The sequence below is a fragment of the Anopheles darlingi genome, chromosome 3 (assembly GCF_943734745.1).
Source record: "Anopheles darlingi chromosome 3, idAnoDarlMG_H_01, whole genome shotgun sequence".
In the NCBI taxonomy this organism is placed as follows: Eukaryota; Metazoa; Arthropoda; class Insecta; order Diptera; family Culicidae; genus Anopheles; species Anopheles darlingi.
This window is the reverse complement of record NC_064875.1, coordinates 23,683,967-23,709,836: the sequence shown is the minus strand read 5'-3', so window position 1 is coordinate 23,709,836 and position 25,870 is coordinate 23,683,967. Positions and strand designations below refer to the sequence as shown.

General features: G+C 47.4%; 2 protein-coding genes across 3 annotated transcripts in view; one reads left to right on the top strand and one right to left on the bottom strand.

Moving 5' to 3' along the window:
* Window positions 1-25,870, top strand: part of LOC125956614 (uncharacterized) — a 37,472-nt gene that overhangs the window by 5,733 nt on the left and 5,869 nt on the right. The gene's annotated exons all lie outside the window — the stretch shown is intronic.
* On the bottom strand, window positions 106-19,706 carry LOC125956627 (phospholipase A1-like). 2 transcript variants are annotated; one of them, XM_049688694.1, is made up of 5 exons: window positions 19,583-19,706; window positions 15,819-15,987; window positions 4,563-4,662; window positions 4,069-4,481; window positions 106-800 (listed from the first exon to the last, which is right to left on the bottom strand). In XM_049688694.1, the coding sequence occupies exons 2-5, from the start codon at window positions 15,871-15,873 to the stop codon at window positions 238-240; spliced, it is 1,131 nt and encodes a 376-aa protein (XP_049544651.1). In that variant the 5' UTR covers window positions 15,874-15,987; window positions 19,583-19,706; the 3' UTR covers window positions 106-237. The 2 variants fall into 2 exon arrangements, with proteins under 2 accessions (XP_049544651.1, XP_049544650.1); XM_049688693.1 differs by having other exon boundaries at window positions 15,819-16,067; window positions 19,583-19,686.

Here is a 25,870-nt window from a genome sequence, read left to right as displayed (position 1 = left end):
GATTTACGGAATTTAAAATTTATTATTAATTGACGTTAAAAGCTAAAAACCCTAACGCACGCTCTCGTCTCTCGGTGGTGCGCACCTCACTTCCGTTCTCCTTTCCCCCCCCCCCCCCATCCCGGGGAATTTCATAGTCCCCGGGGGCGGGGACTGCTGTGGCACCATTTTTCCTATAAGTTTTTGGCATCTTTTGCAGCATCTGCCGCTACTCCTGCTGCTGCTGCTGCTGCTGCTTCACGAGGAACTTTGCACGGTCGTCGTCGTCGTGACCGTGGCCACCGTCGTCGTCGTCGTCGTCGCGGTTGCTCGGTTATCCGTGTGCTTACCGAACGGTGGTTGCGGGTTCGTCGACAGGTAGAACTTACCGCGCAGTGTCCGATCGGTGTACATGCCCATGAACACTTCCTTCGACATCGTGCAGTTGTTGGCCGTCTGGCGTGTTGCCCGTGGTCCACTCCGAGCCGCCGCCGCCGCCACGACCTCCCCGTCACTCGGTTCACAGCGATCACAGAGGAAGGCTCGGGGCCGGGTTAGCGATTCGGCAAAGTACTGCCAGGCCCGGGCATGGCTGCAACCGATAAACACTCCGAGCCAACGGTTTTTGGCCAGCTCCTGCTGGGCACAGCCCGGCTGCAGCGGTATGCCACCGTTCGGATAGAAATCCACGTGTCCCAGGGGCCACGGATAACCGAGCAGACCACCGTCCGTGTGGATGACGTCGACGAACTCGGCATCCTTGGGACCGAGCCGCTGCGAGGCACGCTCGAACACGTACAGCGGGAAGGCGGGATCGAGACCTGTTGCGAAGAGAGACGGAGAGAGAGAGAGAGAGAGAGAGAGAGAGAGAGAGGGAATCATCAGAATCTGGAGGGTTTCGGAAGGACCTCCACTCTAGCATCCTGGCTATGGCCGTCGAAACCGACCGAGGGGTGGGAGAGCAATTAATCAAACCAAGTCATTTGTTTCTCGTAAAGCGCCACTAGCCCGGACCGGCTGACCGATCTAGCTTTTTTGCGCTTTTACTTGTGTGTCCGCGTTGATCCGCATCCACGGCCTAATATTACTTTCGGAAGGTCCCGCGGCTACCTACCGGACTGCCGTAATGGCATATAACCGGTATGCTTGGCCCTCTCTTTCTTACTCTGATTTATGGCTTCGGTCAGCAATTTTTGATGATGGTGTTATCGTCGACGGTGACGGGAGGATGGGGTGTGCAGGGCTTGTGTGTGTGTGCCTATGGCCCCCACAGGCAAGCTCAGGTTCTCTTGAGGACCCGCTTGTGGCGAGGATTTTATGATGTCGACCGCTCAAGGACCCGCGCTGTTCCCTTCCACCAATCGCTTGAACTGGGAAAAAATGGGAATGTCTGGTCGGTGTCTACTGTGTGTGCGTGTGTTTGTGTGTGTCTGTTTGCTTCCCAGAGTGTCCCGTTCGAACGGCAAGCATAAAGAACGCGAATGTCATATCCAGTTTTATCGCCATTTCCATTTGCCCGTTGCACGGAGGTAATAAATTTTCATTCCAACCGACAGCGGCCGTTGATCGATTAAAGTCTGGTGGTCCGGCGTTTCACCGACCCCTCCCCTCCACCCCGCTGGCTAACCGATCGGTGTGTGTTGGGGACACTATTTTTGGGACCTTAGGCTACAGCAGCAAGAGCAGGGTACCCCCTTGGGGTGGGGCAGGATTTGCTCCAATGATGGACGTTGGAGAAGAACTGTCGAACGGTTAGTCGTCGACGACCGATTGATCGATTCTAGTTGGCTTTGAACCGCGTGCTGCTTGGCATGCCCGTGCGCCTCCTGCGTGAGTTCAATAGCGGGCAATACAATTTATGTCCGTTGACTTTGAGGTTTCTGTACCGATAGCACGAGCGGCGTAGTAGAGGACTACCCCATCGTTATTAATTGTATTCGTTTGCTAGCAGAAGGCAGGAGCAGCCAGGTACGCGATGGTCGCAATAAAGTTCATGTTCTAGCTATGCCAATGGAAAGCAAAGCATCAAATCGAGGATTATCCGTTCTTCTACTAACTGTAGCATCCACTGGTCATAAGCGAGAGTCGCCTTGGGAGTAAACGCTGTCCTTCATTTAGTTTGTGTATTGATTTACTATTCAGATCATCAGTTTCTAGGTTCTGTTTATGAACACTCACTTCAGTACTGATGATTCTAAGATCTTAACGACAAGAAGGCAAACATTTTAATTATTGCGCAGCAAACACGAAGATCGCGGTCTTAAGCTCACTGAGCAATTCACTAGCAATTCAATGATTACAGATAATATCGATTTAGGATCAAGTATACGACTCATTAAGTCGAAAGCTTCAAATACTGCTATGCACCTAACTTGCTACACAGAGAATACAACCAAAACTTCCTCTCTTCACTCTGTATTTAAGGGGGGGCTTCGGTTATTTCGGGTCAAAAAAAAGACTCATTTTTGACGATTTTTAGATAAGAAACACTTCAATTTTAGTTTTACAAAATAATGTCATATTAAACTACAACTTTTCAAGAATATTTGGTTCTATTTTGGGGAAAATTTGATTAAAACTACGGTCATGGCATCCAATCTAGAAAGGTGAGTTTGCAAAAATGTACTTTTTGCGGTGCCCATCGTAGCGACGTGACGGGTGATCAGAAATATACAAATCAATATTCTTTTGATAGATTATAAGTTTATCCAGGTAGCCCCGTCGAGTTTTTGTTTAATTTCCAAGTTTTAAGATTTTTGGCAGATTTTTGAAGTTGAAAAAGTGATGCATTTTTCGAAGTTGCCTCAAAAAACGATAACTTACATGATTTTAAAACAAATTTAAAAAAAACTATCAATTTTTTTAAATAAAAACCCGACGGAGTTACCTGGCTAATAGAGTACAGATTATATGTTCAATTTTTCAAAGGTTTTGGGAAACGCGATTGAAAGTAGCGAGATGCATTGAGCCTTGTATGAATTTTCAAAAATTAATATCTTTGTCAGTTTGCTTTTGACAGGATAAGCATTCATGAAGAAATGTAAAAAGTAAATGCGAAGAAACAAAATAAAATACCGAAGCTCCCCCTTAAGAAAATTAGCGATGAAGAGAATACTCAGTTCTCTATATTCAGCAAATCGAGCTACTCTTTTTGTTTGATAGCGATTTGATTTGAATACTTATTGTTGGTTAAAGTGCTGAGTCTTGGCTAACTGTTTCAAATTGTAATATTTCTTAAGAAGTAACTTATCTTCTGCCATCTTCTACCATAACAAATTGATATTGATGAATATTATAGCGTATTATCACAGCCAAAGAATACATTTAGAGAATTCGCATGTTATCAGCAGTTGTGAAATGTTCTCCAGCACAAATGCAGGACGCTGAACATAATTCTCCTGATTCCCGATTCTTTTAAAACGAGAAAAATCTCCAATCTAAAAAAAAAGGGTAATACCCTTGACCGACATTCGGTTTTCCATCGCTCACGCCATAATTCCGTTATGTGTTATGGAACAGCTTCCAGCTTCCTTCACCAGATTAGAACGACCATTCTAGGGTACGGCGGTAGTAAGGGTCTGCTACCCTACTACGCACCTCCCCCCCGTTCGTTCGTCAAACTTTGCACCACTCCATGAACCCTGGCGAGGATCTCATTAGCAGAATGGTGAAAAGCAAACTTTTGCCCTCCCTCCCTTTCTCTCTCTCTCTCTCTCTCCGGTTCCCTCGTCCCATATCGCAACGCACAAAAAGCACAACACACCAGCTGTGGCAAGTGTGGCCACCACTCGCCCGGAACCACTCGCCTGGCGGATGGAGGATGGCAGGACGGCAACCGAAGCAAGTTCATTATTCTTTTGTCCACCGCCGTTGAAGGGAAAACTTTTGCCCTCGCTAACACAAGTTTATGAAAACGTCCAATTCGCCGCCCCCGGGACAGGGGAACAGGTCCAGGCTCCTGGAGTTATTAGACCTTCCGTCGCTTGGCATTCTCCCTTTTCCCTTCGGGTCGCGATCCCTCTCGAACAACAACAACGGAAAACCGAGCACCGAGATGCAAATGAGCAGCTTCAGGAGAGCAGCACTTACCGGTAATGCGGGGCAGCTTGAGACCCCACTCGTTGAGCGTTTTGCCGGCGAAACCGGCCACCTCCGCCCCCAGGCTGAACCCAATCAGATGGACCTGGGCCAGCGGGAACTCGGACATCACGAGAAAGCGCACGAACCGGGCAATGTACCGGCCAACGCGCGGTCCATTCTGTACCGAGTTCACGTACCAGGGCAGCGCGGTCAGGGGGCTCCAGTCGACCAGCACCACATTGTAGTCGTCGGCCGCCAGCAACGCATCCTTCATCTGTTTGCTACTCTCGCCCGGTCCACCCGGTGCCCGTTCGCTGAAACCGTGCATATAGATGACGAGCGGATTGGTTCGGTTCAGGTGCGACGCCCGGAGATGCTTCTTATCCGACACGAACAGTGTGTCCCCTTTTTCGGGGTTGTGCCTGTAAGTGGAAGTGGAAATGAGTTGGAGAATGTTGGAGACGAGTGTTTGCTTCGAATACCTCGAAGGTGGCGACCCTTACCTTGTGTAGAGGAAGAACTGTATATCCTTCGGTTCCCGGATCGGGCAACAGTTTTCACAATCTCCCCGCGGTGCCGGAGAGTACATCAATGGTAAACCCCCTAGAGGATAGTGAGGATTAGAGAAAAGACCGAGAAAGAACTGTAATGTCTGGATTCACAACGACAACAACAACAAAAAGGTAACGTTCTGTGTCTGTGTTCTGTTCTGTTCCAAGCTCAGTTCGTCGGTTATCGGTCGGTCATACACAATGTCACAGTCCATGCGTGGTAAGCTCCTCGTCCATTGCTCATTAGCAGAGGCAGCGTTGCGTGAAATCACTTCTGTGTGTGTGTGTGCAGACGCGTCGAATCAGTGCCAGTGTCTGACTCCACAGTGAGAGAACCTCGGCACACCCGGCCACTGGATACTTATATGGAGCCACACTCCACGATGATTTGCCATTTTCGTTTTTCGAGCGCATTTTTTTTTTCTCGTCCAATACTGTGCCGTGCCATGCAATGTGGTTTACGTTTATGATGGGTTTTTGGTTCGGGCGCGAAATGCCAACCGAAACCATCCGCGCCTTCGCGATCCTGTCCATTAGCTAATGAAGAACCCGAAACCGAACCGCGTGGAGTGGAAGACGCATGAGTAACGCAAACCACACCACGGTGCTCGCCACGAAAGGACGAGCAATTCGTTTCTTATCTTTCGTCAGTCGGTGAGTCACGCGTCGTGATTGTCGCTACGGCAGGAATTATAATTTACTAATATTCTCTGTTGACCTTTTGCTGGGTTCGATTGCGCTGAGGGTTTCAGAGAATAGAAGCCACCTTTTGACGGTGTTTTTGATAAAAAAAAACTCTACATTTGAGGAATAGGGCCCCCTCTGTTCACTCTCCATTAAAAATTGATTTTATGCCAAAAAAGCACATTATGAAAGAAGCATATCGATCACGGCAATGAATGTTGTGGAGCGACCGCGGGGAAGTGAAGTAACATAATTAATTGATTGATGTCAAGCATTTCCCCGGCTCCCCGGCCGTCCGTCCAGTGCAGCCCCCAAAAAGCATGGGCAGCCCCGGTCTGGTGAACTGTCGAATGGTGTCACAATCCATCGAAAGCATGTCACCAATGAAGCCCCTGGCTTGTCGCACGTCATATCAGCTACCCATCGCCAACGCCAACGAGCGACGAAATGGAAGGGGGGGGGGGGGGAGAAAACGTGGAGAGAACCATTTGGTTGTGGGGATTCCAACCCACCGAAGCTCCCACCGGACCACAGAACCTGACAAAATGACGATGGAAAATGCATTACCAGGACAGCAGCAGCAACAGCAGCAGCAGGCCCCCAAGTATTGCTGCGGACAGTGACAGTGGTGGTTCCCTCGGGGTAAGCCGGTGAGCCCAATATGAATCCTTGTGGTTCTCTTCCTGACTCTTCCTCTCCCTTACCGGAAGCGCTCGTAGCAAATGACTCCTGAATGTGGAGCAACCAACCAGCGGGCAACGGAGAAAAGGAAGGATGAAAAAACAGAAAACCGGTCGACGACACGGAATGGCTGTCAAAGACTTGTCACAATAACAATAGGGAGACCGTATTTCCGTACTGAAGGTGTGTGTGTTGTGTTTTTTTTTTTCGTTTTTTCGAGTTCGTTCGAGTCTCGAACTCTTTGCCTTTTTGGAGCAGAATGAGCACCGAAATTTCGTTGCAAGCCAGCCGGAGGTTGAAAAGCCCCCCACCCTTTGAAAAGAAGGTGACAAAAAAGGCTCGGTTGCATAAATTTGCCAACGCCAAACATGGCCCCATCCTCGTCGACGTCGTCGTGGTCGTCGTCGACATCGTGGCTTGTTGCCAGCGGCATCACACTCGCTGGAAGCTGCGGTGTACCGCTCTCTGGCAGGGGAAAGGGAACAGGCTGCCCTGCTCCCTGTGCATGCAGCCTTGCAGCTTGTTAGACAACGCTTTTTGCGCTCGCTGAAAGATGGGAAAGCGATAGCGGGATCTTACGGCCTGTCTCGCAAGTCTCGGCTATCTCGGCTTTCTTGCCGGATGGAAGATGCAAATAGAACGGAGAAATGGAATGGCATGGGCCGGAGCGACGATGGCAACCAATTCCACTGGGCAGGGTGGGGGGTACATACCGTTAATTTAGGGCACAAAGCCAAACGACTCTCGACTCACCCTCGAAATCAAGGGGGGGAAGGGGTTTTAATGTTTGCTCCGCAATTGTTATGCTTAGGAAAGATACTGCTTTTTAGAGGCGATGCACTGTTATCGCGAGCAAAGACTGTGTGGCTGCTGCAGCTGCTGCTGCTGCTTTCTAGGGTATGTCGGTCCGTAGGCTCTTGTTTTGCGTTCGTTGCATAAGAAAATTGTGTTTGCATTTGCTTTGGTTTGTTGTTGATTGTACGGCATCGCGCTATTGGATTAAAAATTTGCTGATTTCACGAGCGCTATCAGCAGCAATAATCGTTTTAAACGCTCACAGCGAACGGGATTTTTGGTAAGCATCGTAGTCTGATTGGTAAGGCGTTCGTTTTTGGCAATCGACCCGTCGATGGTTCAAATCTCATCAGAAACAACATCGTTAAGGGGGGGAATTCGAATGCTGATTTCATTTCAGGAACAGCTCATCTTAAGGCAACTCTCTCAAGTTTTATAATCTAGCCCTTCATTAGTCTAATAGGAAGTTCACACAATGATGTCCCTGAACTAAAATTAATGCTAATACTAAACGTGTACATTAAATGTTACATTGTTGCGATTATAATCCAGAATTTTGCTCACCCACCTATTATTAAATCTATTCAAACGGATACATTCGTGATCACACTCTGCGCTTTTTTTTAACACGAGCATAACGGGAAGTCAATCTGTTTACGCTCGTTAAAACTAAATGGAACACGAACAGGCCGTTTTAAGGCAATGACATCCTTTTTGTAGGAAAAAAGGACCAAATGAATCCAGAAGCGTGCCCTCCACATTGTTTCAATATCTGAAAACAAAAAAACGAAACCCAACATAAACCACCGGCAGCGGCGTATAATTCTTGAAAGGCACAGCCATCACTCTCCATACCATCGCTACCTTCTCCCTCAACAACAACAACAACAAACCTCAACCTTCCACCGATACCCCCCCGGAGCGCCAACGGGGCCCGGCTTGGCGTGAAGCTTAACGATTTCCGATATGCAAATTAATTTTACACCATCGTCCATCTTAGCAGCGACGGTGCTTTGCTGCAAAGAAAAGGGACACTCGGCCTCTCTGCACGCCCTCGAATGCCCCTCTGCCCACTTTTTTGACACCCAAATGGAGCCCAACCCCTGACCCTGGGAGGCACGGCTTGAAATTAGTCATTTTGTAACTCGCTCAGCAGGCGCCAGCCGTGGTGGGGACCATGTCTAGGAGGGGGTTCATAGGAGCATCCTCTCGTCCTAGTCCGTGGCGCGAGGATGTGCGGTGCGGTGGTAAGCCGTTGAAACCGGTAAACCGGTTACGGACATCCTCAATCACGAGTTGGCACGAACTGCACAACCGGAAATCACGGGTCTTCCGCACTCCGCGTCTGTTTCGGTGTGTGTATGGCGTGCCAGTCTAGTCCGTGTGGCGCACTGACCAGGTAAACTAGACCAACGGTTCGTTCCGGGGGGCGCGGCGGTAAAACGGTAAACGGTTCCAGGCGTAAAGTATTGCGACGGAAGTTGGGGTGCTGTCGGCGAGCTGACCGCCATTGCCGGTCAGTTTCCACTACTGATAGGATCGGCAGCTCGATGCAGTACCACCCTGCTGCTGTCGTCCACCTTAGTATTGGTGGTAGTGGTGCAATTTAGAGTAATAGGTCGCAAAGTATTTCATGCGGAAATACGCATAACACTCGGCGCTATCAATTGTGGAAAATGGGAAGGAAAATTGTTTTCGGCCAATGGTGGCAAAGGGCGCCGGCCGGTGGGGTGGGTTAGCAGTGGGGGTGGTCTGAGCAAATATCGTGTTCGTTTGAATTATTCCCCCCACGGGCCAGCCAGCGTTACCAGCAACGTGCTACTACTTTGTATGAAGTTTGAATGAGGCTTTTGCTGGAATGTGTACTGCTGCACCAGACTATAATTGAGACATGTCTCTGGTGAAGCGATAGTGGAGGAAAGCGGAGCAAGAAACATTCAATTGAAAAGTATTTTTGCAAATCTGACGTTAGTGGTCGAACAGTTCGGTCGATGATGGTGTCCTTTGGTTTAATAGAATTCTTTTAAAATGTCAACTATTATTATTCTTTTCGAAACAATTTGTTATGAAGTCTCAGTTTTAGTTATTTCGTCAAAAACATACAAGAGTTCAGGTTAAGAACTTTATGCGATACTAAATGTTGCAGCAAGTATCTCGATCTTGTGACTTCAATTGAAGCTCAGACACGAATTTTTAATTTATATCAACATTTAATGATTTTCTTTTCGATTTAAACTATTCTACTTATAATCGCCGTTAATATGTTTACATTTTCTCCTAAGAAAGGTGAAAAACCCATGGAACACATGAAACATATGTTGTCTTGCTAAGAGAGCTCTTGTTTGGTTTTATTTTGGCGTTTGTTAAAACTTACAAACTCTACCTTTACAAGTTTTTATGAATTTTTAAAAAAGTTCCACATTTTAAAACCATTTTATAAAATTGCTTTCGAATAATCTAATCACTCATAGCATACCAATGAACGAATTTGAGTCGGATTGTTGCGTTTTATTGAGCGAAAATGTCCAACATAAGCAGGAAAATGATTTTCACCTTAGCTTTGCCATACTATCAGTTTGACAGTTTTATATATTTTAAGTAATATAATTACAATACCTCTGTTCTGTTCCATACAGATAGCCAGGTTATCTGCACTGTCTACTGCGTCTCGATGCGTATCCTGTTTATGCTCCAATAAAATCGCTTGCAAAAGTGTTTGAGATTGATCCCTTCGACCACTAGCACCCCCCAAACGCACACTCTCGACCAGATAAAACACCAAACACCCACTCGCTAGCTGTCAAATATTTGACTTATCCCTCCGCTCCATCCGCTCTTTCCTTACATTACCGCAAACCGACCGAGAACCTGTCCTGTTTGCGTAGGAAAGCCATCGGTGTCAGAATCGTTTCATTTCGGCAACCTAACCTCAATCCCGTGCAAACTGCAAAGCGAATTAGGTTAGTCATCGACTACCGCACCACCACTACGACCACCACCACCTGCACCGGTACGTCGCATTCTCGCGAACCTTCTTCTGGCACCGGTCCGTTGTACCGCTAATTATGACATTACCATCGAGAGTGCTGTCGTCATCAGTGCCCGGCCATTCGGGGTCCGGGCGCATTTACAGAGCACGTGCTGCTGGCCAAGAAAACGGACCCCTCTCTCTCTCTCTGGCACGCACTGCCCCACCATTGTTTTGCAAATGGTCAATTATCGCCATTTTCAAAATTCGACACCTTAAACCCGGAACCCCGGAACCCCGGAACCCCCGGAGCTTAACCCAGATATTCTGGCGAACGAGCTAACGAGCCGGTACCGGTGCCCCCTTCGGTCACTATTTGGCGATGGCAAACACAATGGTCGCCAGCTGGGTGTGAAAGGAGTAAACCGGTCACGGAACACGGAAACGGTGGACACTTTCACGTCCGATTTCCGATTCACTTCCGGTCGCTTTGGGTCTTGTTAATTATCTCCAAAAAGCACTCCACTATCTGAACCTTACTTACTGGGTCGCCCAGGTTTAGGTTCCACCTCGACCAGGGATCTCGTGTAAGATCATTTATAACACTTACGCGCGAAGACCCGGACCCGGAGGACAATGTGGACACCAATAGGCCCCGAAGTCGGGAAAAAGCTTCGGGAAACTTTCCCCTTCCGCCAGGGAGTAGAGAGCTTCTTAATACTCCTTGGAATGTACATTTTTTCCACTCTCCATACCTTGGGTCTATGGTTCTCAGGCCGCGGGGTAATACCGAGCATGGCGAGGATAGCGAGTGTCCCCGCGTTGGACCGGGGCCGGCAAATGATGAGGGGACGTTCTGTGCGGCGGAATGCTGACCAAACACGCCATGTGGCAATCACGCTTCGGTCCACCGGTTTTGATTACCTTTTTCGGAATCAAATTGCAACCCCCTCCATACACACACACGCACACACACACCGACACACACTCCACGCTAAGAGAAACCGAGACGTACTGAGAGCCTAGCGAGCGGTCGCTTTCGAATTGGATTGCTGCTACTATAGTACGTACCTCGATTACTATTACCACGTCCGAACTTGACCATTCGGACGAACGTGGAGCCCAAAGGTCAACTTGGGTAAAAATGGCGATAACTTGGCGGGGAGGAAGGGAAGAAGGGTAGGATTACGCCACACACGCCGGGGACACATACCGGTGGGAATCGATCGAATTATGGACCGCCACCACGGTACGGACACAACTCAAGACTCAGGAGACTCAAGAGAAAGGAAAAAAATGGAAGAATCCCTTTTGGAGTTTCCGACGACTTCGACTTAATGAAGAACTGAAGGCGGAAGTGTTCCAGAAGACTCCAGGTCCCTCTCCTCACCCCCTAAGCCCATCTTCTCGACTGTTTCTGGTGGAAGATAAATTAACTTAAGCCGCCATCTGATGCGGGTGTGTCGTGTGCCGTCTTATCCTTCTGGACGCATCTTGACATGGCCTCATTTGTCACTCGGGGGAACGGGCCTTCGAGGTGCGGCTGGACTCCGGACATATTTTCGGCCGCGCGCGATACGAAAGTGGAGCTCCGGAAGTCCGGAAGTGATGAAATGATGGAGCTGTTTTGACGGCGCACCACCTTTCGGAATGGACGGACCGACCGACCGGCCGATCGACCAACCAACCGAACCGAACCGTCAGTCAAATGGGATTTCTTTTAATCAATCAATTCCCGGGTATACCAGCGGCACCGGTAACTAGGCAGACTCGGCAGACTCGGCACGACTTCGGACCGAGAAGGTGAAATAGGACGCGTTAGCTTGACTTGGCTTGCGTCTCTTCCTCCTTTGACACCCTCCTATGAGCCCTAGTTTCGTGGATGATGGATATTTTGTTCTAGTCAAGGGTAGTGCTAAAGGCAGAGAGGTGCTAACACTGCGCGCGCCGAGGGTGCGGGGCAAGCTGATTACATAAGGGCTTAGCAGGGCGGCAGTAATGGCACCGGCGAAGGTCGATCGATTTTCGGCCATTGGTTTTAGCCACAGAAGGTCCTGAGCCGCTACCACCACCACCGACTTCAAGAATCAAAAATCGAATTCCATCGACATCGACATTTGACTTTCGTTAACCTCGCCACTCACCTTGGTCTCGAAACCAGAGAAGTAAACCAGATTAGATCTCTCTCTCTCTCTGATCGGGTTGGGGGGAAGTGGGACCCAAGCCCAAGCCCGAGCTTATGACCTTCTCAAGGTTCTAGGTTCTACTTCCAATGCGGCCATAAATTAGTGGCGATTGAATCGCGCCACACGGCAGCGAGAAGTTGACGCGTAAAACGCGTCGAGTGTTAAGCATGGTGACCAACCACCAAGTCAGTCACCACTTTGCGGTCTGTGGCCCAATACCTACTACCGCGTGGCTTATCAATTATTTGTCTCACAAATGAGGCGCCACTGTCCGTCAACACCATCATAATCAATCAAATGAATTACGCGGTTCAGTAACGACATACTTAGCATCGTTTGTCAAGCACGGTTCTTGGCGTGCTCCAACCGACAGTGACGTCACTCGGCTGCCACGCTGATGACTGGTGCCCGATGACCAATGCCACGAGACCAGCCACCGGACAAGCATTCCAAGCGCCACAAGCATGCAGTGAACAGATGTTTCCATTCCGAGTTCAATCAAAGAGAACCGGACGCACTGCAGGGCACGTGTGTTTTACGAGCTCATTAGAAGCCGGCTCCGCCGCGCTGGTGCATAACGCGTAAGGCCTTCGCCTTACGTCTCGTAACACACCAAGCCGGAACCATGCTCACGCATGCATGTAAAACAATGACCAATGGGATTTGAGGGTTCTTTACACCTCGCTTTACACCAGACACACAATAGTACCTCGTTAAAAACCTCGCCAAATGTATCTGTTGCAATAGCAATCATTATTATTAAATTCAAGTAACATGGACGGAGGCGAAGTACTATTAATGATTGAAAATGCAGCACTATAAGCCCATTGATCGCTCAACGGCCACGGCATTCCATCGTCCGGACTTGCAACAAAAAAGTGACCTACTCCGGGCTGCCAACGTTGTGCCAACTGGCCAACTGCGGTGTCCGGCGTCCGGCGTTTGTGATGGTTTCCGCGAGGGGTGCGAAAATAGATCGTAAGCATGTGTCGGCAGCAGGGGCAGCATAGCAATCCGCATACTGCGGCAATGTGTGAAGGTCACCATGGACACGCTCGGTCAGGTGATGGTTACGGTCTCGCGGTAACATTGAACTTCGTATTCGGTCGGATAGCTGGACTTTGGATCATCATCACGCATCATCATCACGACACGGTATACAATGGATGTCAGCATAGAGGTATTGGAGAACAGATTAAATTGGATTGGATTGCATTGGTTCATGGTTTGCTACGCATTCAAGTCTCTTGTGCTCGGCAGGGATTAGAGGGAGTCGAAGCCTACTCTGAGCTCACGGGATTCTCTTGGAAGTTTGTTCCCGAAAGAGAATTCGGAGAGTAGCTCCTCACCATGACCCGAGTCGCACGCCCTAGAGTCGCGTGTTTGCTGCGCATTTCACAGAGATTGCTCCCTACAATGCCTGCCCTGGTATTTCGTGGTGCGTGCCGATGGCGTGCCATCGCCAAGAGTGGCAAAATCCGCGTGGCGGCGGCGGTCACGCCACGACCACCGGTATTTTTGGGAAGGAGAAGCCACACCGATGCCGCAATAAACGGTCGACTCGGAACATATGTTGGCCCTTCGTCGCTATCAGGTCTCGGGTTTTTTTGGTTTAATTAGCTACTTTAACAACGACTCCGGGGTGCCAACAAAACACCCAACAGGTGCGCCACGTGACCGGGGGAGGAGTGAAAGTGACAAACCAAAGGGAGTTCCCTGTCGTCACTTTCGGTGTTCCCGAGGGGAAAATCGCGTTCTAGAAGTAGAAGTTGTTGTGTTCGTTAACGCGATTGAAGTGGAATCGGGATTTATATAGCCAGACCGGGAAAGTTTAACGTTTATCGAGGCATTGAAGTTCCAATTGTTTGAATGTAGAGGTTGAAGACGTATTCCAACTCTATGGTCGAATCCAATAATTGTCTAGTAAGTCGAACTGTTCGTTGTTCGAGCATCATCATCATATCTAATTAACTTAATAACATACGAGACGATGCGACCAGATCTGGACGACGGAGGAGACACTAATGGGTTAGCGATAAACCTTTACCCAATTCTCAAGCCTTCGCTCAACGTTCAAGGTTTTCCTCCGAAGCCCATCATCTTACCATTCCCTTCCATTTGTTCTCCGCCAACTATTTCAACGAACTGAAGCTGAGCATCATGTTGGCTCGAGCTCATGATGGCCCTCCACAGGCTTCTATCGAACGTACTTATTGAATTAGTAATTTGATAATCACCAATTAGAGTCTTCCGTCCTCCTCGTCGTCGTTGTGGTCGTTGTTGCCGTTGGCATTAGCAGACCTATGGGCCTACCGGCTATGTCATCGATGTTTCAAGAGCGGCACTTTCGAGCATCGAACCTCTCCCTCTTGCTCGGATCATTCATGCTCGGCTATCGGAACGGTTATTGTGCTGGTCATGGTGCGTCGATCGACGATGCGATCTTGCAACTGAGCAAAGCCGAACAGCGCATCGGTTTCGGTTTACGGATGCTTCACTTCACCGGAAGCTCAAAACCCGCCACCGTGTGAACGCATTATCGCTTTCGATTGCGTGAGTCTGGTCCCCTGGCTATATTCAGCTTCGCGGTCAAGATCGAATGCATGATGAAGCCACGTGCTTTCTACATTTTCCATCGAAGGTCAAGACATCCCCCCCCCCCTCCCCCATATCGTGGAGTGGAATGATCAAAATGGAATGTCAAACCGAAAGCTTCCTCGGAAAGCCATTTTACAATTCGCTGCCCGACAGCTGGAGGTTGTTTTGGAGGTTGTTTCTCATCGTTTCCTCGTTCAAGGAATTAAAAAAACCAACACGAAAGTAGGAAATGTTGTTTAAGCATAACATCAGAACAAGAAGGAAATTTCCTTGCATGCAATATAAATAATGAAAAAAAAACATAAAGATGTCTTGTGTTAAGATGAGCGAATGGTGGAAGATATGTTAACAAACAAAAAGTTTAGAAGACAACATGTAAAACAATTCATAACAAGTGAAATCCCTTGTTTATAACACAATGGTCACAATTGACGCAAAACAAAGGAAATTAGATAACTAATCCATTACAAATCCACAATGCTTCTGGCATTACATGATCGCAGTAAATAAAACAACACAAGGACACTGTATTGCGATCCCAAATGAATAGTAAATCAATATTGACATTTGGATGTACCGAGACGAGCAAACGATCACACAGAAAGGATGAGGCCAGTTGAGCTGCAAGAACTACTCGGCGCGACGTTTAGAAACGCAATGGCTCCTTAGCCAACCCAAACACGTCAGCACCCCCTTTGGCGAACGATTGTGCGAGGTCAGCACTCCTCCTCATCGTGACAGAAACGCGTAAAAGCCATCTATTGGCACAACCTATTCGAGTGTCGAGATGGTCGAGTGCGAACACTCCACCTCCCTTGCCGGCCAGCGATGTCAAGTGTTGCAAGGTGCTGCAAATCATCCAGCGAAGGTAGCCAAAGGCCTGTGAGGTGCATGCAATGTTTGTGCTGGTGCGTCCAAGGGCCAAGACCCAAGTGCCGGGGCCAGGGGAGTGAGCGCCAGTGCAGGTCAATGAGCTTCGAGGGAATCGATACGCCGTAAGTGGTTGTGAGGGTTTGGTTTGACCTGTCACAAAGGGACAAACCGTTCAATCGGCAGAAGGCAATTCTGGGAAAAGCATTTTTCGTGGAAATGATGATGCGTTAGTGAACGTTCCCTTTCCTTCGAACACAGGGAAAGTGTGTCACCAGCTGCGTCTAGTAGCGTGGCTTACTTGAAAGTTCAATGACCCTCGCCCTCCTGGGGACAATTCAGATGATTTATGGGTATCCGGCACACGATCCGGGAGTCTCTGCGCTATGTTCGTTGGTCTAAATTCGATAAATTGAAGACGCTTACCTAACCAAAGCGTGAACACCGTACAGAGGGCCAACTGTCCTTCGCTGAGCACCATGTTGTCGCCGTCGACGCCACTGCCGCTGCCGTCGCTTCCTGTGACTTCCTTTTACCGGCGAGAGTCACTCGTCACTCGTCACCTGCTGCAACACACCAGTGCTGTAAAAAGCAACTAAAGCACAACCAGGAAGCTCCCTAATATAGAGAACGCGCTCGTGTGTATGTGTGTGTGCGTGTGGTTGTTTCGATTGTCTTGGAGCATCGCGGCGCATGATGTTCGGACGTCGCGGTGGAGTAGAACAATATTTTATTTATTATTGGAAGAATGCAGTTCAATAAATCAATACACCAACTAAACGCACACACAAACACACACATTTCATGCACTATCCATGCAATGCACCAAATGCTGTGGAAGCCTTTTCCATCCAAAACGGGCGGTTCCCTCACCGAAAGCCGACCTTTCGATGGCCGAAATGCTGTTCGCCACACGCCACAGACAGACAGAGCCGAACGAACGAACGAACGAAGGCGCGGCGTGAGCGAACAGCTGATCACGCAACCAAACCTGCAATCACTCCCAGGTGCAGCGATGCCATTTTCGTGCCCTTGCACTGCACACACACACACACTCTCTCTCCATGATAGTTATTCTAAACATACCAAACTGCTGGAGTTTGCACAAAAAATCCCTTTTATTTTGGTGCCAGCTGTGAGTTGGCAGGATCCTAGCACCAGGTTTCTGGTTGCCTGAAGTCACTAGTCTCTTGTTTTAAACATTTCCTTCCGGTGCTTTTATTCTAAAAAAGGCTGACGGTGTTGTCAAAACCCGGCCGGAGGGAATAGATTTGCAAAACAGAATGATTTTCTATTGCTTCGCGAAACCCTTGCCCTGACTGATATGGCTTGTCACTTTCGACATGAGCATGAGCATGAGTTGGGATGTGACTTGCAAAACGGCAATCCATTCCGTTTGGTGTTTGGTGGAGGTGAAGCGAACTGGAAGAAGCTGAAGCTGAAGCTGAAGAGTGAATGCTTCATGCCTTCAAACGGCTGGCCGACGCGCACACAGAACCATGCCGCAGGTCACGCATGCCGGACGGTTGACTGATGCTCGAGTGCATCAGGAACTTTAATTGGAGCATTATGCCATTTCGATTTGCCCCCAAACCCGCAACCCACACACAGACACACACACATCCAGTCTGTTGTGTAAACGCGATGACAACAACGGCAACGGTTGGGGCCTAGCGTGCACATTTCGTGTTTCACTTTTTGCAACACAAGAGGACATAAGCATTACACCACAAATTACACTTAAACGGTGTTGGTTTTGCACGATTTGAAGGAATTAAGAGTAAGGGAGATCAGATGACAGCATGATGATAACCGACGATCATTGGAGCATGGTCAATTGAAAACGAGGAAATTACTTTAATAGCACTTCATGAGCGAGTGTGCGGACTGTTTTTGCAAAGCAACGTACACCGAAGGGTGTATGTGTGGTTATCGTGATGATAAAAACGATGTTTAGGTTTTGAATTAAGCGAAAGTAGAATTAGCTCTCAGTGAATAACATCGCTTACAGCGCATAGCGCTTGTCATAAACGCGAGCTTTAATTGATATAACAAATCAGTATCAGCATTACATGAAATTGGACTCGAATTGGATTGCACTGAAGAAAGAGTCTGAATCACAATGTTCCGATGGTTAAAACGAAATCATTAGACCTAATTGTTGTTTGTAATTGTCTTATTAATGTTCAATTTTTCTAACATATTAGGAAGCAAAATGATGAAATTATATGATAACTAACACCGACTGAGAGGAATGTTTGCGAAAAAGTACTTTTTGCTGCTCGTGCTATCCTGCTCAATTATATAATGGATACGAATCGATAAAATATCGTTAGCCCATTAGTTTCTTTTAATTATCTCTGTCGGGTTTTATGAAAATTTTAATGTTTAACATTTTTGATACCATTTTCAAGTTGTAAAAAGATGCTTTTCACATTGTATTTATAAACCAAGAATCGAGAACTTTTAAAAAATAGCCTCAACACATGTTATACAGACTCGACGGTTCAATGGCCAAAAAGATCGATCTTATAGTTTTAATGCGATTTGATGGATACCGTACATTGAAAACGTTAATTTTGAAAACGTTAATTTTGTTGCGAGAAACCATGTATGACGCGTGGCTTTTCAAATATCTTTATTAGTTTAGCTCCAATTTATCCTGACCAGATAATCTCAAAAAACCAAAACCAAACCATCAAATAATCTCAAAAGGCTATTCGTTTAGAAAAAATCTAAAAACCTAATTATAAAAGGTAAAATGCTACAGTACTCATCACTATATGGTATAAAATATATAGTGTTAAAATATTACAGTCCCCTCTTTAAACAACCATCAAGATAAAGCAAACAAATCAATCACAACACCTTCTCGGTCACCTGCTAAACATCAAAAGCTCATCCAGCTCATTAGCAACCCGTCATAAAAAAAATCGTCTGATCGCTTACAGCATCTCAACGATTGCCGGTGACACTGAATAAACCGTTTGAAAACGTTTGACGAGGACTCAAGGAAAGCCGCACGGCGAGCGTGAGAGCGAGAGATGTGGTGGCATCCCAAAAAACAAAAATGCGACAAAAGCGGCGCCCCGAAAAATAAAACAAAAACTACCAAAACACAGCTCCACGGTATGGTGCCAGTGTCACGACCGTAAACCACTCCGTGGCAGCAGCAGCAGCAGCGACACCACCGCCAGAAGCAGCAGAGGCTGCAGCGCCTTGTGCGCTTTTTCGGTCGCCAAAGATTCAATGCCAATAGCAAAAGCGTCCATCGGCACGGCGGGGGCCATCGTGCGCGTGCGACATCGATTAACCCGGCTTGAGGTTGAGTGATTGCGAAAGAAGCAGCACCCCGAAAGCGCGGTTCATAACAATGCGCGCCCGCGACGACGACGACGACGATCTCACCGATCTTTGTTAAGATCTCTCTTAAACCGTGGTCGTCGGACCAACCCGCCTGGACATCCGGACCGTAGCATTGAACTTCTACACCAGCATAAGGAGCACGATGTTGGCCACTTGGCATCGACTGCAGCATCGTCACGCAACGATGAAAACATCATATCACCACCGGTGGTGGTCACCTGTTGGCTGCGGTTGTCGTTAGTCTTTCAAGTCAGATTAACGGTTTCGGTCCGTGGCAAACACTGGAAAGATCTCGATCGACAAAGCACAACACAAAAGCACACACACATACACACACATCGCGAGCCACATTTCGGTTCGCTTGGTGTCATTAAAATTAGTTCAATACGTGAGTGAAACGAAATCCGCCATTCGCACCCCCCGGCGTGGTGGTTTGTTTTGATTCAAGAGCGTGAGAATTGAAGCGACACACACGCACACACACACACTGGACTAAAGGGCCCCCGGGGGAGGTGGGATGTGAGGAAAGGCTACCTCATTTCACAACATAAACACCTCAACTCTACGGAGATCGGATCGAACAGCGCGCGCGATCAACAAACTCTCGCGTCACCAATCAAAAGACTTCAACGAACGTCTGAACCGAATGAGCAAGTGACGAACCCCCGTTTTTTTGGAAAAGGCTTATCCATTGCGATCGGCTCATTTCCCGATTTATGATTAATTTTTGTGAAATGCAATCACACCCCAAAACGATGAAGACACTGGCCACTTTCGACACACACTTGTCCACAAACACACACAAACACACCAGGCACACCTACCGGCAGACAGGTGGATTAGAGGCGATCGATCGCGGTGATAGCTCTAGAGGGGTCTTGAGCGAGTTCGCGATCGTCGTCGCGGTCGTCGTCGTCGTGATGATGATTACTGGCGCGCGCGACGATCACTACGAAACTGAGCGCAGCTAACGGCTCGCGCCGGTAGGTTAGGTCGTTAGCGTGGCGAGCGAACGAACGATCGCGCGCGGTTTCGGATCATCGATGCATGGTTCGTTGGTTGGTTGGTCGGTGGGTGGGGATCGCGGTGGCAGCCCAGCTCAGCTGCTGCACGCTCTGCCGCAGAGATAGATTTTCACGGTCATCGTTGATAAAAGAGGTGGGGAGTGGGGAGAACCGCGTGGTGTCTGACCGACGACGACCGGTTCATGCTTGTGCAAAGGCCTCCGCTGCTAATGCAATCCGTTACGAGCCGAGCCGAGTCGGGCGGAGGGAGTGAGTGGGTGACCAAACCGGGATTCCGGTTGTGCCCTTGACGCCGGTGCGTTGAGCCCTTGCACGAGGGCATCCCGCTTCCCTTCGGCTTCCCTTTCGATCATCGGCTTGATCGTTTGTGCAACGTGATGAACCTTTTGCGTGAGGACCAAATGTGTTTGTGATCATCCTGAACACACAATCGCGGGGTTTTTAAGGATTAATGAGCTCAAACCCCAGCAGGCCGAGCGGCGCGATAAGCATCGCAGTTGATTTATGTGAACAGAGAACAACAGATGCATCAGCACGAGTGCAACAAATTGCAACGCATAGATGTATGCTCTCGTTAACCAATCGAACCATTTCCATTCGTTGTATTATGCATTTATGTAAATCGGTGACTTGTCAAGGGGTGATCTTGGCGCGTTGTAATTTGTTTCTAAACCGCGAAGGCGGCAGCTGCTGGTTTACATGGCAAGAGGGTATAGGAAATGGGAAGACATGCAATAGCCGTTGAGTAAGTGACAGGATTACCGTTTTAAATTAATCCTGCTCAAGTCGAACGGACGTTGACCTGGTTAATGTTCGATTTGTAATCGTTAATATTACTGTAAAACATGTAATGCCTGCACTCTATGTCCCTGTCTTCAAAGCGCAAAGGATTGTCGTCTATTAGACAATTCAATATGAATTCAATGTCTTCAATAAGTCATTCTCAGACGATCTGGGTGTACAAATGGAACTTCTCTGAACTGGTTCACGATTGATAAAATCGTTAAACTTTATTTTGTACATATCGAAGAACTTCCTTATTCTTAAACTTACTACGGTGTCTTATGCCAACAAGCTAGAACATTTGAAAACTGTAAGAATGCTTCACCTGCCACAAATGTGATTTGCATGTGTTTTTCAATGTTTGTGAGTCGGAAGCAGACTCTTTTCCTCTTTGTACTTTTGATCTCAGTGCCATATTTGCAACGAGATCTTTGATTTTCTTCTGCTGCCTTCCGTTACATACAACGTTAATGTTAAATTGTTTATGAAAAGAACTTCTTTTTGCATGATTTCTTTAGTGGTTATAGAGATTTTTGGGAATTAGGGAAGTCAAATATCGATTCGCCGATACGTGTTCTCATCCTTCATGCATCACAAATGGTTATAGGTTTGGTGTAATATGATTGAAATATCGTGTTACTCTACTTGTATTGTCCAAGCCCAATACATATCCTGTATGCTGTTCTACTTTTTCTGTACGTAATTTAGTGCAGCACTTTATTACCTCTTTGAACATCGATATTTAAAATCCAATTTATAATCTCGACTTTATATACACTGAATACATTCAAAATCTTTAAACATTCAACTTCAACTTAATCAGTGATGCAGTCTCGTTATGCTTAAAGCTCCGGCTCCTGCTCCTGCTGCTGCCGTCGTGCTGCCGATGGGAAAGAGAGCATGCAAATTGAGTTATCTCGCCTAATTTAATACATTCGCATATCTGTGTTGTTGTTACCCGCGAAACTCCCACCATCACCATCATCATCATCACCAGCCTCATCATCATCATCATCACAATAATCGTCGGTTTGCAGCCAGCCTAGTACCGTTGGCGTTATTAAACACTCCCATTGCACCAGCTCACGAGTAGCGCTGCCTGGTTTACATACACTAGCATCCTACCTAGCAGCTAGCATCCTGAACTCAGTGAATCACTTCCGGATGAGCATGCAATTTTCACTCCCCGCGTAATCCCACCTCCACTTTGTGCCTCCAGGAGCTCCAGGAGTGAAAATCGTTTTTACACCCACAACGCCGCACAACATAAATGCATCCCATATTTCATGTGAAGCTCGGCAACTGACACGAGAGAGAGAGGTCTACGGGGCGTCGAGGACGTCGGAGGCGTAAATAGTGGCGTAACTTCGCGCCAAACACTGCCAATCCCCTCGAGCTAATCAATGAAGAGACGCTCGGAGTGATCCATCCGCCCATCCATGCCCGCGGGCCCTACTGCCGCTACCGCAGCAAATATGTTCGGTTCGGTGGAGCGAACGAACGCCGCTGCACAACATGGCAATTTCGATCTTCTCTGTTTGAGCGCTGTGAGTGTGCAACGTTTATCGACGGTGTGCATCGGTTTCGCCGAACGTGCTGGAACTAATATCAATTAAGATATTTTGAAAAATTACTTCCACCCCGGGTGCCTAGCTGGCCTGCTGACTGGCTTGCTGGCCAGATTGATGGAGAATCCCTTTTTTGAAGAGTGCTTTTTCCCAAAAAGCGAATATTGGTTGAGCGGCACAATGGAAGAGGAAATTTGATCCCTTCTCTTGTTGTGGCATGCTGGAAAAAGAGATTTACATGCTTCGTTCAGTTCATCCGTGCTTCCGAACTGCTTCCGTAAATGCTCTTTATACCGTTTTCATCCAACGTCAATAACTCTATTTACTTTAGTCTTCTTTGTGGATTGTGAATGGATTTTTGGACCAATTCGGTACCAACGTCATCGAACTGACCTCATTTTCATCCAATTTCTTTTCGGAAAACTCTAGTAGTCTTATCTTTTTTATGAGTTTGCATTGAAAAAATATGTTTGAAACAGATGTGACCAACTTATTCTGACCTTTCTGATATTTTCAATAACATTTCAATACCTATAAGTTCCGGATATGGATCTATTCGTCTACTAAATTCCTGGCTGTCACTATGTCTAGCAAATATAGCCAAACAATGGATTCATATTTAAAATACTCCCCAAGAAACAGTTCTTTCTACAAGTAAAGTCAGAAGTCTCCATCCATAACTGTAAATTCTTCCCAGAAATTCCTAGCGTACGTCACCGAGCGATGAGTAATGGTTTCGGTTGACGAACTTCCGCCTTTCAGCTGCAGCGAAACTGAGAACCCAGCTGACATAAACCTCACAACGGGGAAACCCATCAAATGATTAACTTTGAGTCATGCGACAGAAACTCCAAAAAAACGGGAACCGGCACACGTGGAACACAGGGTGTCGGTACAGAACTTCCTCTTCCCCTTCCCAGTATTGGTCTCTTCTTGAGGGAAAATTTCAATTATCGACTAGCAGCACGTGCACCATGCATGGAACGGCACGCAAGACGCTACACGTCGAATACCCGTGACGTCGATTCGTGGTCCAGGGAGCTGGAAGCAGCAATGGAGACGCATGTGAGACTCCACTGCAGAACGCACCAGCGAATACAAATAGCTTCATTACAAACGATCCCGCCCCCCCTCTGGACTTGATTGATGCAGTTTGGTTGTCTTGACAGCTTCGTTCGCGGATGGCGTTAGGGCAAAGAACTTGTCGCTTGATTGGGACTCGCATCGAAAACTGCGAATTCGTGCTAAATGATGTAACTCTAATCGAATGACTCCATTATGAGCGCGAAAGAGAGAGACAGAGAGAGAGAGAGAGGAAGCTCCGATGGCAGTGACATGACTATTAAGAATCGTTTAACGTGATGCACTTCCTGCTTGGTCAGCCAGCGCTCAACTGGTTCGGTCCGGTTTTCGGCCATTAATTGAACAAAAGACCGCCGAATAACTGGATGCGTAATGTCACACCTTTCTGATCCGTTCAGTGCCGACGTCAGTTGGAAACAATTCCGCGATCACGCATCTTATCGTAAAACCACCAAATGGGCACGACTGACGAGCCTCTTTGGCTGATGAGCTTGAACGTATCGGTTCCACATCCTGCTAACCTTGAAATACGACATCGTCCACGGATTATTGCCTTGCAGGGAACTCGTTTTCACTCCTCCAATATGCTCCTACGCTCGAGATGATTATTTTCGGCAAAACTATAAAGATGTTGCAGAAACACACAGCCGCTCATTGGATGGCCCCTAGCTTGGTGTTGGTTATGCAAATCGAACCATTGGTTAATATCTAGGAGCGCGGGGGTGCGTAATGGCATCTATTCGATTCGTCCTGCGTTCGACCAACTTCTCTTTCGCAAACAAGCAATATTGAAATTCAAAAGCAAAGTTGACGAGCGGCGAACAATGCGTTCATAAACATGGCGTGCGTCTTCCTGTTTGTGCCGATTGTGCCGATTGGAATATTTAGACAAGCAAACATGCAAAAAATCTGCTTCGGGGTGGGACGGCGTTTGCATATTTATTTCCTTATCAAATGGTTAACAGTGCGGTGCTGTGCTAGCGTTGGCTCGATCCATTGCGCAGCAGCAGCAGGTTTTGATGGAAATTGAGTTGTTCTGCAATGTCATGCACCTCATGACATGACTAGCTATTGTAGCTTCTCTGCTAGTACTTGTAATTGATGTGACTTGCGTGGAGTAGGTTGCTAAGATGAACTAAATTAATACTAGCTTGTATCTACCGCAGTAGAACATATGTTTGACACAAGCTACTCATGAAAAACTAAACATTAACTTGTTCCAAATTACAGCAAATTGAAGGTGTGAGCGAGTAAATTAAAATGCTTAGCCGTGTTTCACATTGTTAAAAGGATGTTTAAATGATATACAACATGTTGAACTTATCGTGAGGATCTCTAAATGACCATATCCCACTACGGTCAAAACGATGCTCGAAACAAGAGTCGCGTTTCGATGCGTTGACGCCCGATTGACGTTCATATGCTGATCGTTTTGCTATTCAAATGATTAGCTCAAGCTCAATGTCGAAGCAACCGACTGCAAGGTTAGATTTATCTTGAAATCGGTTTAGCTGATTGTATGTAATTGAAGCTAAAGATTCGGTTCCAGGATTTTTCTCATTATTTCACATCATACTTGAACCTCTTTGCATGTTTGTGGCTACTACAATATTGCTTTGTCTTACACAGACAGTTGAATGCTCTCATTTAGTCATTCGTACGACCTTTTTATTTAGCGACCAGTTCGTGGTAAGCGCATCGAGAAGTTGATCTTGCATGCTGGTTCGACTAGCATGCTAGGCAAGATCGGCAAGTTTCAAGGCGGAAACTGTGTCGTCTCAGGATCGAAAGTCATCCTGGTCGGCTCGGTTTTCCTTCTACCTTGTGCGTGTGTGTGTGTGTGTGACGTCGCAGTAGATAAAGAAGCAGCCGATACCCACGATCGGATAGTGTTGCTCGGTATGTTCCCGGATTCGTAGAGGGACATCATCAACCGGTCCTTACAATCACCGGCCATTCGAAAAAGAGAAAGGAAACAAAAAGGGGAATGATCGACCGTGGTCCACCGTTGGTCGTCGAATCGAGGATCCCAAGGCCGCGGACCTCTAGGCCGCATATTAAAAATAAATAAAAGAGGTCAGTGTCTCCAGACATTGAATTGGATGCTGACATTGGCCGTCCTCTTCTTCCTCCTCCTCAAGGAATCCAGAGTGAAGCAGCATAAATGCAACTATTATCATGATGCCGTACAAAGCGATCATTCTTAGACACACACCTCGACACTCTTAAAGAATCCTTGAGTTGAGAATTCAAAACAGTTCTTGAAACTGGGGAAAGTCCCAAAAACTCACTTTAATGACGTTGATTGTCTAAACAAGCAAACGATCTTGGATCTAAAACAGTGCATCCAATTTACCCAAAACATCGGGCAAACAAGTGAACGGAACCATCCGCCCGGACGGGTGTACGTCGGTGTTTCAATGTCTCACCTCTCGGCAATGAGGCGCGGAGCATGTGCCCCGCTTCGCACCGTGTCATCGGCCCGTTGTAGCTCATGTTGTATGCTGCAGGCGCGCACATTAGAAGCCATGCTCGCTGCGAGCAATGCCGGCTCGGGGTTTCTTCTGTTTTGTTTTTTTCCTTCTTCTAAGGAAGGAAGTGAGCACTACGGTGTGGTGTTGCCATAGAGCGGAGAGAGAGAGGGTTGGTCCAG

Bases quoted from the DNA above. Each gene is read 5' to 3' on its own strand.
- LOC125956627 (XM_049688694.1), bottom strand. From the start codon at position 15,873: ATGGTGCTCAGCGAAGGACAGTTGGCCCTCTGTACGGTGTTCACGCTT. The intron at 4,663-15,818 runs GTAAGCGTCTTC...ACTATCCTCTAG, and splicing joins GGTGTTCACGCTTTGGTTAG to GGGGTTTACCATTGATGTAC. The intron at 4,482-4,562 runs GTAAGGGTCGCC...TTCCACTTACAG, and splicing joins CAGTTCTTCCTCTACACAAG to GCACAACCCCGAAAAAGGGG.